This window comes from Bubalus kerabau, chromosome 17 (assembly GCF_029407905.1).
Source record: "Bubalus kerabau isolate K-KA32 ecotype Philippines breed swamp buffalo chromosome 17, PCC_UOA_SB_1v2, whole genome shotgun sequence".
NCBI lineage: Eukaryota > Metazoa > Chordata > Mammalia > Artiodactyla > Bovidae > Bubalus > Bubalus kerabau.
Genome location: NC_073640.1, coordinates 41,356,669 through 41,370,370, shown reverse-complemented (window position 1 = coordinate 41,370,370; position 13,702 = coordinate 41,356,669). Strand labels below are relative to the sequence as shown.

At 51.3% G+C, this 13,702-nt stretch overlaps 1 protein-coding gene across 12 annotated transcripts in view; it reads right to left on the bottom strand.

Moving 5' to 3' along the window:
• ZFHX3 (zinc finger homeobox 3) overlaps positions 1-13,702 on the bottom strand; it is a 290,141-nt gene that overhangs the window by 165,491 nt on the left and 110,948 nt on the right. For 11 of the 12 annotated variants that reach the window (XR_008704554.1, XM_055554168.1, XM_055554163.1 and 8 more), the window contains one exon: positions 4,795-7,586. The exons of the other annotated variant lie outside the window; for it this stretch is intronic. Coding sequence is in view for 10 of the 11 variants with exons in the window: in XM_055554168.1 (XP_055410143.1) it covers positions 4,795-7,540 (2,746 nt within the window). In the remaining variant the exon portion in view is untranslated. The remainder of the gene's footprint in view (positions 1-4,794; positions 7,587-13,702) is intronic. 12 annotated transcript variants of the gene reach the window in all.

The window sequence follows — 13,702 nt, the reverse complement described above, 5'->3', positions numbered from 1 at the left end:
AGGCACTGCCCACCCTCCACCATCCCTGACCCAGGTTCCAGCAGAGAAAAGATCACATTTCAAGAATCACAGCGTGCTATCCACTGGGAAAATTTACAACGAAAATCAGCTTCGTGTGGTCAGATCTCTCTCATGGACATTCTGAAATTTGCAGAAGGTTATGGTTTTTTTTTTTCTTTTGTAAAAGAATGTCTAGAAGAAGGTAGGAACCATATAATCTCTTGAATGTTTGAATTCAGCTCCTCTCACTCAGATTGCAAAAAAGACAGACATAAAAGCATCATTTGCTGGACGTAGGAGAATCTGAGGCTTCAGTCCCCAAACTGAGTCACAGCTGCGTTCTAAAACCCCAAGCCTTCACGGCAAATCAGAACCGGGCTGAGCAGCAGCGCTGCCTAGCAGAACTTTTTGTGAAGAGGGAAACTCTGGGTATCTGGACTGTCCAACGTGAAAGTCACTAGTCACGCGTGGCTATGGGACACCTGACACGTGGCTAAGATAGAGCTGGGGAAGCTGCATTTTTCATTTTTACTTCATTTACAGTTAGGTCAGTGGCTACTGTAGTGGACAGCACGGCTCTAAATCTGAGATTTCCAGAATGATCTCCTTATTCCTCACCACACCTACCTGTCAGAGGCACTGGCTCCTCCCACTTCTCCCCATGAGTACAATCATCTCCTGCCCATGAGCCCCCACACGGCGTGGAATGTAAGTCCACTCTGGGACCTGTCATGTTCCCCTCTGGCATTATCTCAGCCATTCAATACAGGTGCAGCCTCTTTAGGACAAGGATCCAATCTTCTCCTTGCTGAACCTCTAGAGGGTACCCAGCTCTCCGCACAGGGGCCCAAACATCTGCCATGCCAGTCAGGGTACAGAGCAGCCAAAATGTTACAGGTTTGGCAAGTTGGGTGGAGATGAGCAGTGAAACGCAAAGGTCAGCTCACAGCCCTGGAAAACGGGGGTCTGAGACGGCTCTGCTCCTCCCTCTCCAGCCCGGCTTTCTCAGTCCATCATGGCCCTGCATAAACCAAGGGCTGGCTCTCACTCACCAACCGTAAGTTAATACTGTGAGCTCTTATTTCTGTCACGAGAAAGGTTTGGAAAGAGCAGCCTTCCCTCCATTGCCTAGAAGCCTATAGTCAAGCAGAATGCCGAGCGTCGGCTTCTATTTTTTGCTTCTCCCCTAAACACACACACGCTCAAGCTATGTCTCCCCGTGCCACTCCCCAACTGATATTTAAACCTGACCTTTCACATGTGGTTGAGCTGAAGGTTTTTTGTTTTTGTTTTTAATGACTGATTAGAATCCAACTTAGTAGCTAATCAAAGAAAAGATGTTACTATTTAAAAAAATTTTTTTTCTTATTTCTGCTGTATGAGGTACTCTGAGTGAGGAGCTCAGTCCAGGCTCGACTGGGCAGAGTGGCTGGATTTGAAGCCTGCGGACAGTCTAGCAAGCCACAGAAATCTTTTGCATACAAGTGCCAGCAGACTCTGGAAGCTTTCTGCCTGTCTTCTCTCTTGCCATCTCCCCTGGTGAGAGGAGCCATAGCTATGACATTCTTCTTAGGACAAGAGAGAAAAAGAGATGGGGGGAAAAAAACCTAAAAGCTCCATCCCTTAATAGGGATGCAGGCCAGGCAGCAACCACAAAACACATTCAATGTTCAGTGAAAGCAGAAACTGCCTGGAGGGTAAGACAAGGAGCAAACATATATTTGTTTCTGATGTCGACCACCTGAAGCATCAAATCTTCTTCAGTTTTAAAATTTAACCTCAACACATCAATACCACTCCAAAGAGAAATTCAGCTGTCACTTGCTGGGTGCCTGAGTGAAAGTGAGAAGTCCTTGGCACACGCAAATGAAATAAGTCCCTGTTGCCATCCCAAGCTCTTAAAGTGAAATGCAAATCCAAGACAGAAGCAAAGAAGCAGTGAAATGGGGGTGATGGGCAAGCCAAAACTCCCTCTGAGAACTATACCCTGGAGAACCACACACAGGGCTTGTGCTCCCACACATCCACTGGGCTGGAAGGAACAAATTCAGTCCCCAAGAAGTGGAGGAACCTCATCCAATTCACAGGCAGGTCAGGTGTGGGGGGAGAGAGAGTGCACACTGAGAACTTAGCTGGTGCCTACTCTTGAGTCACGCCAGTTGGATGGTCTTGAAGAGGACCCCATCTCCCCCCAGTTTTAACTTTAAGGCTGGAGACTGACACCCTGGCACAGAGTTCTGCCCTGAGCACATCCTCAGAGAGACACAGGGATTAAAAGATACCTCCTACAATCAAAAGCAGAATCTGAGGAGTTCTTAAACCTGGTGCAAATGTCCCATGGCCAGCTGGCTACTTAGGAAATAACGTAGGTGCCTTGGCGAGCCACCCATGTCTCCATGCTGTGCTAAACTATAATCCAGATGGATGTCTGGAAGGATGGTCACCTGGACTCAAGCCTAGCATCTCACCTACAGATGGAGGCAAATTCAAGCAGACCAGACCAATGATGCCGAGCTTTTCCTTGACAGTGTCTAGAACGCACACGTCCCCAGGATCAGTGGAGGTTCCATCAAAGGGAGGAAGAGAACACTGACTTTGTGAGGAGGAGTGCAGTTCACAACTGCTACTTCCCCTGCAGAGCCCAGTAATGCCTAATAACGCCCACAGCCTTCTCCTAGCGCGCCTAAGGACCAATCAGCCGGGCTGCACACAGAACTGAAAGCTACGCTCTGTTTTCCTACGCTGCCTTCTGCTGAGGTCCCACGACTGAAATAACAGGTCCGGGCGGACACATTCTATCGCTCCCACAGGCATGCAGGCTTCTGGCATCAAGTATTTTTGTGACTCTCACCCTCATCTCAACAGCGCTCATGGCTTAAGGCAGGCACGGGAGGTGTTCAGGGACTCACCTCGATTGCCAAGCAGTGATGCTGGAAATTCAAGGGCCCTCCGTGACTACCTGGATAAGGTCTTTAGAAGGAAGAACACTATTCTCTTTAAGAAATAAAGTCCGGATCTTCTACGTATGTGCAGAACTCAAGGATCCGTTTCGTTATCTTTCGCATCTGCCCTCTGCTCACGATGCACAGTGTCCCGCAGATTCACAGACAGTGGGTGCTAAAAGCAAACCATTTATCTACCACTCAATTCAAGCCTCAGTCAGAATTACTGGTTTTCAAGGTAATTAAAAAGTCTTCACTTTGACCCAGTATGAACCCATACATTTTCTGTGTCTTCGTTCCACTTACATTATATATGATTTACTCCAAGACCTGCTTCCCCAAGATTCTAAATCTCCAGATGAAGAAAACCCCAACCGCTGTAGGCTTTAAAAGCAGTACAGTCTTTGTGAGTACCGATGCCACTCATAGGTGTGCAACCCCCATGGTCACTCTTTGGACAAACAGAATGACTGATCCCTGTGCATCCATGATTGACCAGTGGGTAAAACATCTTCAAACTGCTTGGTAAGAAAGGATCAACCAGTCAATGTTCCAAAACGGAGAAGAAGATTAAAGTTGCCAGGATTCAAATTTAAATGCATGGCAGGAAAAACAAATTAAATGCCGTGAAATATAACTCATCAGCAGCAATTAGCACTGAAAGACCACACAAATAAAGATGTGCCCGCTGGGGAGGTTCAGCCCTCTGTGTGAACCTGAGCCATCCTAGGATAAAGGTGCTTGCTCATGCTTTGTTGCCAAGAACAACTTACTCCCATGTCAGTAAGGGGGTCCTGTGTCATTCAGGACGTTGCTGCTGGTCTCAAGAGGTTAGCTGGGTCAGGAAACAGAGACCAGGCTTGTGCAGTTGGGGCAGGTGGGGCCCGGCCACCACACTGGTGCTCAGAAACTGGTTTGTACATTTGCTCGCTATAGAAGCTCTTCCCTAGAAGTGGTCACAGTTCTTTTTACATGAAGAGTCGTGGCTTTTGGCATCCAAATCCTGTCCTCTTGGTCCCATTCTGGCTCAACGAAGCCAACGGGTAAGACAGTTTTCCAACAGGAAGCCATGTACTCCATGGCAACAAAGGCTCCGTTAACCAGGATCTGATACTAAAATCAGGCTTTCTTTAATGTGCCATTTTAGAACTTATGTATCACTCATCTATCACATCACTCCTCACAGTGCCCCCCAGGTCAATCGATTCCCAACTATACTAATCACTGGCAACTCACGCAAGGTAATAAAAAGAACCCACCTCTTTAAAGCATCAAGATCCCAGTAACAACACTGGAGAACTTTGGGAGACGTATCTGGGTGGCTCCTGGTCTGCTCACAACCAGACCTGGCTTATTTAAATAAGTTACACCACAGTCCTCAGATCCTATTTCAGAGGTGACCATCCCTACTGAAAACTACAGCGATACTTTCCTGCACATCTCAATAATTGTTTAATGGAACCCGAAAGTCGAGGGGAAATGTAGCGATTTTTCAAATCAAGAAAGGGACGGATAAAGGGGGGGATGGGGACAGGAAGGAAAGTTGACCCAGAGCCAAATACTAGAGGAAACACTCAAACTTCACTACATCTCCGTGGAGCTGGAGGGCACCTGGGTCTCATGTTGAACCCAAACCACTGTCCACGGGCTCAACACAAGAGTTCAGGGGATTCTAGAGAAAAAAAGATGGGACGACTGGATGCTGAAGCAGAGCGCAGAACGACTCACAAGAGAGCAAAGGTTCACGAAATTCACAGGACTCGACAGAGTCAACGGGGACCGTGGCCCGCGCGCGTGTCCTCCCCGGTTTGACTCCCATCGCTCAGGACAGACACACACGGGGCAGCCTCACCTAGAGCAGGCGTCATGGCGGCCACGGGCCCGGCGGGGTCCAGCTGGAATCCGCTCATCACGAACGGGGCGTCCGGGGCCGCGCTGTCCACCTTCAGGTTGGGCAGGTTGACGTTCTGGGCCAGGTAGTACTGGTAGAGCTCGGCCTCGGCCGGGGAGGGCAGGCCGCCCAGGCCCAGGTGGCGGCTGTGCTGCATCTGCGTCATGTTCTGCTGCAGCAGCATCATGTTGTGCATGTGCTTCTCGCTCGTCATGTGGATGCGCAGGTTCCGGGCCACATTGGTCTCGTAGTCGCACACCTCACACCGCCAGGTGGGCTTGGTTTTTGGTTTGGTGGGCGAGGGGGCCCCACAGGAGCTGCCCATGTTGGCCGCAGCCGCGGCTGCTGCAGCTGCGGCCGCCGCCGCCCCGGCCGTGTGGCTGAACACCTGCTCCCCCCCGCCATTCTGCAGGTTCTGCATGTTGTTGAGATGCTTGTCGGACTGCATATGGATACTGAGGTTGCCTTTGGTCGTTGTGGAGTAGTTACACACCTCGCAGCGGAAAGGCTTGTAACCGCACGTGTAGCTCTCGCCTCGTGCCAGCCGGGGGTGGGGCTGCCCGCTCTTGCAGTAGACGCAGGAGCCCCCCGGCTCCGGGTGCTTCTCCTTCATGTGCGCCTCCAGCGTCTGCTGGTACTTGTAGTGCCAGTTGCACTTGGGGCACTTGAGTGTCTTGCACGAGTTGCGAGAATGCATCATGGTCATGTGGCCGCCCAGCGAGCGGGAGGAGCCCAGGACCGTGTCGCATTTGGGGCACTCCACGCCGCTCCCCGAGGGGCACTCCCCCACCCCGAGCTCGCAGAGGGAGCCAGCGTGCTGGTGATGGGGGACAAAGCCCCCCTCGTCCCCCTCTGTGCTTTCATTTGGTTCTGGTGCTGTGGCATTGTCTTTATTGGCACTTTCATCAGCAAAGTCCAGCCTCCTGCCGCCCTCTGCCACGTTGGCCCTGACGCCCTCACTGTTAAAGCTTAAACGATTCCTCCTGTTCGCACCATCAAAGACAACAAAGGAAGAAGCGGAATTAGAACTAGTAGAAGCTGCGCCCCTCGACAGGGTCTGGAGCACATTAGGCATTAAGGGGGAGTTAGAAATGCTTTGGTTTGAGAGAGCAAGGTCCTTTTTGCTGCTACTACCTGCCGCGGCCCCAGACTCCTCAGGGGGCCTGTCCTCCAGCTCGTCATCCAGCTCGCTTGGAAAGAGTCCTTTGCAGCCCTCCTCCTCCTCTTCTTCCTCCTCATCTTCCTCCTCCTCTTCCTCTTCCTCCGCCTCCTCTTCCTCCTCCTCCTCCTCCACCTCCTCCTCAATGGGCTCCACCTTCTCCGAGAAGCAGTCCGGATCACCCACTTCTTGCTTCTCTCCTTCTGCTGCCCCAGAGTCCTTGCCCTCTGAGGATTTGGTAGGACTGGAGGCCAGAGGCCCCAGGGGGACTGAGGTAATGGGGGTCTTCAGGACGGAGCTGGTGAGCCCGCCAAGGTTCAGGAGGGTGCTGGGGGTCAGGAGACCCGCCTGGGGCTGCTCGGGGCCCGCAGTGGGGCCGGTGGGGAGAGCCTCCTCCCCTTCCATTCGAATGCCACTGAATTTCCCATAAAAACTGTGTCCAGGGCCTATGAGGTTAGCGGTGGAAACTAAAGGGAGTTGAAAGTTTTTGTTTTTTGGTTCCAGAAAACTTACAAGGGGTTCCTTGTCTTTGCCGATCCCTTGGATGATGGCGGAGATGTTCTTATTGCTAAGAATCTTCCGCTCCTCTTCACTCAGGGTCATTCGATGGTCGTGCACCGCGTGGGTCACAAACGAACGGACGTACCCGAAGGAGAGCTTGCACAGGAAACACATCAGGATGGGCTTCCTCTTGCCGTAAAGCACGAAGCCATCAAATTTGGACAGGTCCACGTTGTTGGGAGCATCTTTGGATACGCAGGAGCTTTTGGCAGAGCCGTCGCTGTTTAGGTAATCCTTGCTGCTTTTGTGTCGCACGTCGAATACGCGGAAGCTGTGCAGGACGGGGCTGATCCCCGCCAGGGCTGAGGTATTCGGGAAAGCCTGGTCTGGGCCCTCAAACCACTTCCCGAAGGATGAGGCTATGTGGAAAGTGTTGATGATCTGGGGGTAGACGGGTGCCGCACAGGAAGGGTCCCCTTGCTTGCCCCCCGAGGCGGCGGCGGCGGAGGGGAGAGAGTTCAGGAAGAGCGACGGTAGAGGCCCGCCGCCGCCCACGCCCCCGCCCTGGGTCAGCTGGCTCAGACTCTCGACGATGTACGCCGAGCCGTCCGGCTGGAACACGATCTCCCCGGCCAGGTTCTCCACGTCGCTCTCCTCGTCCCCCTCCTCGCTGCTGTCGCTGCCGCTCTCCTCCCGCGGGGGCGGCGGCGGCGGCGGCGGCGGGGGGCGGGCGCCGGGGCAGTGGTGCTCCATGTAGGTCTGCAGGCTGGCGAAGGAGGCCGAGCACTCGTTGCAGCTGACCTCCTTGCCGGCGGTGGCGGCGGCGGGCTCGGAGGCGGGCCCGGCCGGGGCGGTGCTCTCCGCGAGGCGCTCATTGAAGGGGGCCCTCAGGCCGTCCAGAGGCCCGTGGCTCTCGCTTGTGGGCTGCTCCATGCTACTGGGTTTGTCGGGGAGGTGGGTGCTGTTGAGTTCAGTCCATTGCTGGTGCTGAGAGATACCGCACCCATTGTCCTTCCCCGAGACGACGGGCGAGTCACAGCCTTCCATGGTAAGGCCTGCGTGGAGCTTTCATTGCACCCAGTACGGATCGGACCTGAAGGGCAGAGGCAAGGGGGAGAGGAGGGAGAGAAGGGGGAAGAGAGAGAGAAAGGAAAGAGGTTAGGAGGGCCGAGGCTAAGGTCCTACACAGAGCACTATGCCCTGGCAGGCTTCTGTCTTCCACACCCACAACAGAGACGGAGGGGCAGCAGGGACCCCGGCCGTCGCCCCACCCCGTCCAGGCTTAGCGGGCGGGCAGTGCCCCTGGGTGTCACAGGAGGAGGGGGATGTCGGGGAAAGGGGCGTCAGGAGAAGCCCTTTCTGTCTTCAGACTGTCAGCTGCTGCACCCCTGGAGACCAGTTTGAGTTTGAGATCTTTGCACGCACAGTGTTAGAGTCAGGGCCCGGCGATCAGGCAGGGGTCAAGGAGGAGGCTTGTTTTCAACTTTCTGGGACACAGAACGGTGGCCCCACCACATACAGAGGGCAACACAAAGCCACCTCTGTTGCCCACACTGTCTGTGGGCCAGGGGAACACCTGGAACAGACAGAGAGACAGGAGAAAGACAACTTTGCAGCCCTAGAGAAAGGATGATGAACCTGGGCGGGGACATGCCGTTTGATTTAGAACCGAAGTTGTGCCCTTGCTCTTACTGACCACACTTTTAGTTTGAGAAATTCACGGAGAAGTGTTTGAGGGCGCAGGGGTCAAGGGCAAGTGTGCAGGCCTGGGCAAGCTCTGTGAAGCCCCTCAAAGGCCCCATGGCTGCAGTCACCCTGTCCCAGTCTTGAAAACACTGTCTCATTTTACAAGTAGTAAAACTGAGGCCCCAGATCTAAAAAAATGACTCCAATGCCACTGGGACACTGAGAAAGGTGGCATTCTCAATTCCCGTCTCCTCCCCACAACCCACAGAACACCCTTGCTTGTGACTCAGCTGGCTTCAGACTCAAAATACGGAGGTGCAAAACATGAGCGGGATGTTTCTAGGAAGATCCACCCAGACTCTCAGTGGGCTGAGTCCACCGCCAGCAGGGAGGATCTCACCCTGCCTAGATGGAGCGCGTTCACCACTGACTGGGTGGGTTCTGCTGTCAAGGATCTCACAGCGAGCCGAGATGGCAGCTGGGCTCCGCCAGCCCCAGTTCCACACCTGCCTCTTACTTATTAGTCGTTACCCAAGCAGCTGTCCTTCAGCCCTGGGGCTTTTCCGTTTCCGACTCCAAAGTGCCACTGAGCTCAATCTGCCCTCTGAGACCTCACGTCCCTGGGGAGGGAGACATTAGATCGCTTGTCTCTGCTCTGCTCCTGTGGCAACAACATCACAGGAGCGTTTCTTCTGTCTGGCCCCGCTCCTACAGGAGACTCAGCGCCTCGCAAGGTTTTCAGAGTGCTCTCTGTGAATCCCAGGCCACCCTCCCCACCACACCTCCTTCCTGGAGAACACTTGGCTGCTTCTCCACCCACCATCTCATTCACACACAGTGCATGAAGGTTTTGGCTGGGTTTGTTCCCCTCAACCCCCGCCTCCATCTTCCCATTCTTTTTTTCATTGCTTGATTCTCGACTGCACAGTGAACCAATAGCTCCCTCTCGGGAAAAGATGGGGAAAGCAGGTTTACCAGAAGTTTCAGGAGAAACAACTTTTTGGAAGAACGTGTCATATTTTGTTTGTTAACACGCAAGTACACGCGTGCACACACACCAGCTCTTAGCTTATAACCTCAAATTCCACTACAACAAAGTTTCATGTGCCTTAGAAAAGATATATTGATTTTAAACAAACACAACTACACTAAACCAAACCAAACAGCAAATGCAATGAGACATCCTCACAAGGCTCAGTTGGGATACAGGTGAGAATCCAGGGTGGCTCTTCCCGAAGGACACGTGTGATTGGCTAGATGATATCTGATTGACAGCTTGGGCCAAAAAGGTTGGCAGGCCTGAAGAGGCGGGAGGGTTAACAGCCCGATTGTAAAATCAATGTCATAAATGCTTGGTAAGTTACAGGAACATGCGGGAAGGGGAGGCCACGATTGATAAAGGAGAACAGCTTTGATGCTTCACCAGGGACTTGTGTATTGACAGCAAAGCCAATCTCTTCTCCAGCCTGGACTGGGCTGAGAAACCTGCAAAGCGTTTACCAATTAATTGGTGGGCTTTTCTTGCTCTGCTCTCTTCTTCCTCCTCCTCCTCCACAAATCATCTGGTTAAGGGACTGGGACTTTTAAAAAGTCACCCAACTTTGTTTTCTATTCCTCAGCAAAAGATGTCAAGAAAAGATGACCTTGTGGGCAAAGACAGATATCCTGTGGCAGTGACACTTGCCCCATGAGGGGGCACATGTAGGGGACCCCTCATTCGCAAGGGGGCAACAGCCCACTGAGATGCTGGTGGGAAAGACAGAGCCTGCTCGGGATCCCAAGCACCTGCTCTGGGCTTCCTGTCAGTGCCTGCTGGCCAGGGTAAGCAGGCAACTCTTGCCACCTTGCTAAGCCAAGTGTGGTTCGGGGCCAAAGAGCCTGTCTTCACCAGGGAGCCTGTGAAAAATGTAGGCTCTCAGCCCTACCCCAGATCAGAATCTGCATTTTTAATACCATCCCCAGGGGCTGTGCATTACTGAAGCTTGAATGAGACACTCTGCTTTATGACAAATCACTGCTCCTCTGCGCTTGGAGCCTATGCTGCCAGGTAACCAGGCAGGGTCAGTCTTGGGCTCACTCACCAGTCCCTGGGAGGTGCAGGGATGGGGGGAGGGGGGAGGCAGAAGGGGACCAGAGCACAGAGATGCAGTAATCTCTTAACTCTGCCCCACCTTTGGGCCCCAGGATCTGAGGCCTTCTCCCACCCGGCCGGCAGTTCCTTTCGCTCTGTTTATCAGCCAGTCAATAAGAAAAAGGTAGTTCTTACTTAAGGAGGCAGAAGTCAACTCAAGGTCGATCAGCACGCTGTCTGTAAACATGGTTTCCCGTAAAATCAATGATCTTCAGTTATAGAGGGCAGCCTGGGAACCCAGCGGGTCCCCGTGCTCTTACAGGCGGCCCCCCACCCCCGCTCTGCACCCCTTCCTCATCCTTCGGTATGGCTGCGGCTGGCTCACACACCATAAACCCTCACCCCTTCTGGCCGCCTGCTCCTCTCCAGCCATCTGCACCCTCGAATCCCCTTTAAACACAAGACCACCAGTGTTGGACTCAGCGTAGGTTGTTCTTTTTTTTTCTTGGTGCTGGTGGTTTTAAGAATTTAGTTAGATTTCAACAGAGCACATCTCTTCAGTAAGAGAGTTAAAGGGAGGGACCTAGCACTCGCACTCTCTCTGCTGAGCACCTTCCTCTGCCATTTGAGAAGTCCTCTCGTGGAGAAAAGTTCTAACATTTTCATCAGGAACCCTTCCCCCATTCTTGTTCCTCTCACTGTTACAGTTTCCTCAAACCTACCTGTAAAACCTCTGCATTTTTGCCAGTCTCAGTCTTTTATTTTTCAAAGACGGTTAAAAAATGGTAAGACTCCACCCTGTTATCCCGGGGGCCCCCCATTAACAAAGTCATCCATCTCCCTCTTTCAACTGAGAAGACGTGATGTGACAGCTTTATCACTCTCCCTTAAGGAGACAGGCCAGGGCTCCATGCAACAGTTACAGGGAAGCTGGTGAAGTTACAGGGGGTGCAGCTATGAGGAAGGGGAGGGGGCTCTGCTGTTGCTCCAGCTCCTGGAGAATTAAACACCAACAGTCGCACTGTGTAATTTTAAATTGTTAATTAGCACAGGGTTAATTAGGCGGTCCTTTCACAAGAGGCTGTCTGGCAGAAAACCAAGAAAAGAAACAAAGGGGGAAAGAAAAGAAAAACAGAGAGAGAGATGGGAGAAACTGTTGCCTCCGTGAATAACTCATGCAGCATCACCAGAGAGACGTGAATGGGCAGGCTCCTGAGCGTTCCCTGCTCATGCAGCATCGCCAGAGAGACGTGAATGGGCGGGCTCCTGAGCGTTCCCTGCTCTGCTGGAGGGGGCTTCAGTGAGCACCACCTTCCTGAAGGCGATTTGGCAGTGGGTGTCAAAAACCTCAAAAATGCACGTGCCCTTTGACTCAGCAATTCCCCCGTTCCAGGAAACAATCCAAGATACCCACAGAGATAGAAGATTATTCATCACAATGTTAGTAACAGGAAAAAAAAAGATGGCAATAATCTGGAGAAACAAGGTATTTTCTAAATTACAGTGCATAGCATTCCATAGGATGGTATTAAATAGCACTTTTAAAAGAAACTATGTGCAGGGGTGGGTGGGAAATGATCACACAGGATGCTGAGTGAACAAAGCCTATATAGGTTCTGCATGTGGAAATCCGTGAGATTTATGTCAAAAAATTTTACAGAGGTAATTGCTAGGGGATGAGGTTACAGGCGACTTCATGTCCTACTCTGCGCCTTTTTTCCCAAAGGTTTTTAAAAATGAAAACCATCTGAAGGGAAGCCATCACTTCTTGAGTGTAGCATCATGGTAAGGCCTGTGGGTCCAACACCACCTGGATGCTTATAACATTCCATAAGATGGGTGCTATTTTTAGCTGCATTTTGAGGCTGGGAAAACTGAGGTTGCTTGACCTAAATGACAGATGACATCAGATCAGATCAGATCAGTCGCTCAGTCGTGTCCAACTCTTTGCGACCCCATGAATCACAGCAAGCCAGGCCTCCCTGTCCATCACCAACTCCCGGAGTTTACCGAGACTCATGTCCATCGAGTCAGTGATGCCATCCAGCCATCTCATCCTCTGTCGTCCCCTTCTCCTCTTGCCCCCAATCCCTCCCAGCATCAGGGTATTTTCCAATGAGTCAACTCTTCACATGAGGTGGCCAAAGTACTGGAGTTTCAGCTTTAGCATCATTCCTTCCAAAGAAATCCCAGGGCTCATCTCCTTCAGAATGGACTGGTTGGATCTCCTTGCAGTCCAAGGGACTCTCAAGAGTCTTCTCCCAGATGAAGAAAACATCAATTCTTCGGCACTCAGCCTTCTTCACAGTCCAACTCTCACATCCATACATGACCACAGGAAAAACCATAGCCTTGACTAGACGGACCTTTGTTGGCAAAGTAGTGTCTCTGCTTTTGAACATGCTATCTAGGTTGGTCATAACTTTCCTTCCAAGGAGTAAGCGTCTTTTAATTTCATGGCTGCAGTCACCATCTGCAGTGACTTTGGAGCCCAGAAAAATAAAGTCTGACACTGTTTCCACTGTTTCCCCATCTATTTCCCATTAAGTGATGGGACCAGATGCCATGATCTTCGTTTTCTGAATGTTGAGATTTAAGCCAACTTTTTCACTCTCCACTTTCACTTTCATCAAGAGGCTTTTGAGTTCCTCTTCACTTTCTGCCATAAGGCTGGTGTCATCTGCATATCTGAGGTTATTGATATTTCTCCTGGCAATCTTGATTCCAGCTTGTGTTTCTTCCAGTTCAGTGTTTCTCATGTACTCTGCATATAAGTTAAATAAGCAGGGTGACAATATACAGCCTTCATGTACTCCTTTTCCTATTTGGAACCAGTCTATTATTCCATGTCCAGTTCTAACTGTTGCTTCCTGACCTGCATACAAATTTCTCAAGAGGCAGATCAGGTGGTCTGGTATTCCCGTCTCTTTCAGAATTTTCCACAGTTTATTGTGATCCACACAGTCAAAGGCTTTGGCATAGTCAATAAAGCAGAAATAGATGTTTTTCTGGAACTTTCTTGCTTTTTCCATGATCCAGCAGATGTTGGCAATTTGATCTCTGGTTCCTCTGCCTTCTCTAAAACCAGCTTGAACAGCAGGAAGTTCATGGTTCACATATTGCTGAAGCCTAGCTTGGAGAATTTTAAGCATTACTTTACTAGCGTGTGAGATGAGTGCAATTGTGCAGTAGTTTGAGCATTCTTTGGCATTGCCTTTCTTTGGGATTGTAATGAAAATGGACTTTTTCCAGTCCTGTGGCCACTGCTGAGTTTTCCAAATTTGCTGGCATATTGAGTGCAGCACTTTCACAGCATCATCTTTCAGGATTTGGAATAGCTCAACTGGAATTTCATCACCTCCACTAGCTTTGTTCGTAGTGATGCTTTCTAAGGCCCACTTGACTTCACATTCCAGGATGTCTGGCTCTAGGTGAGTGGTCACACCATTGTG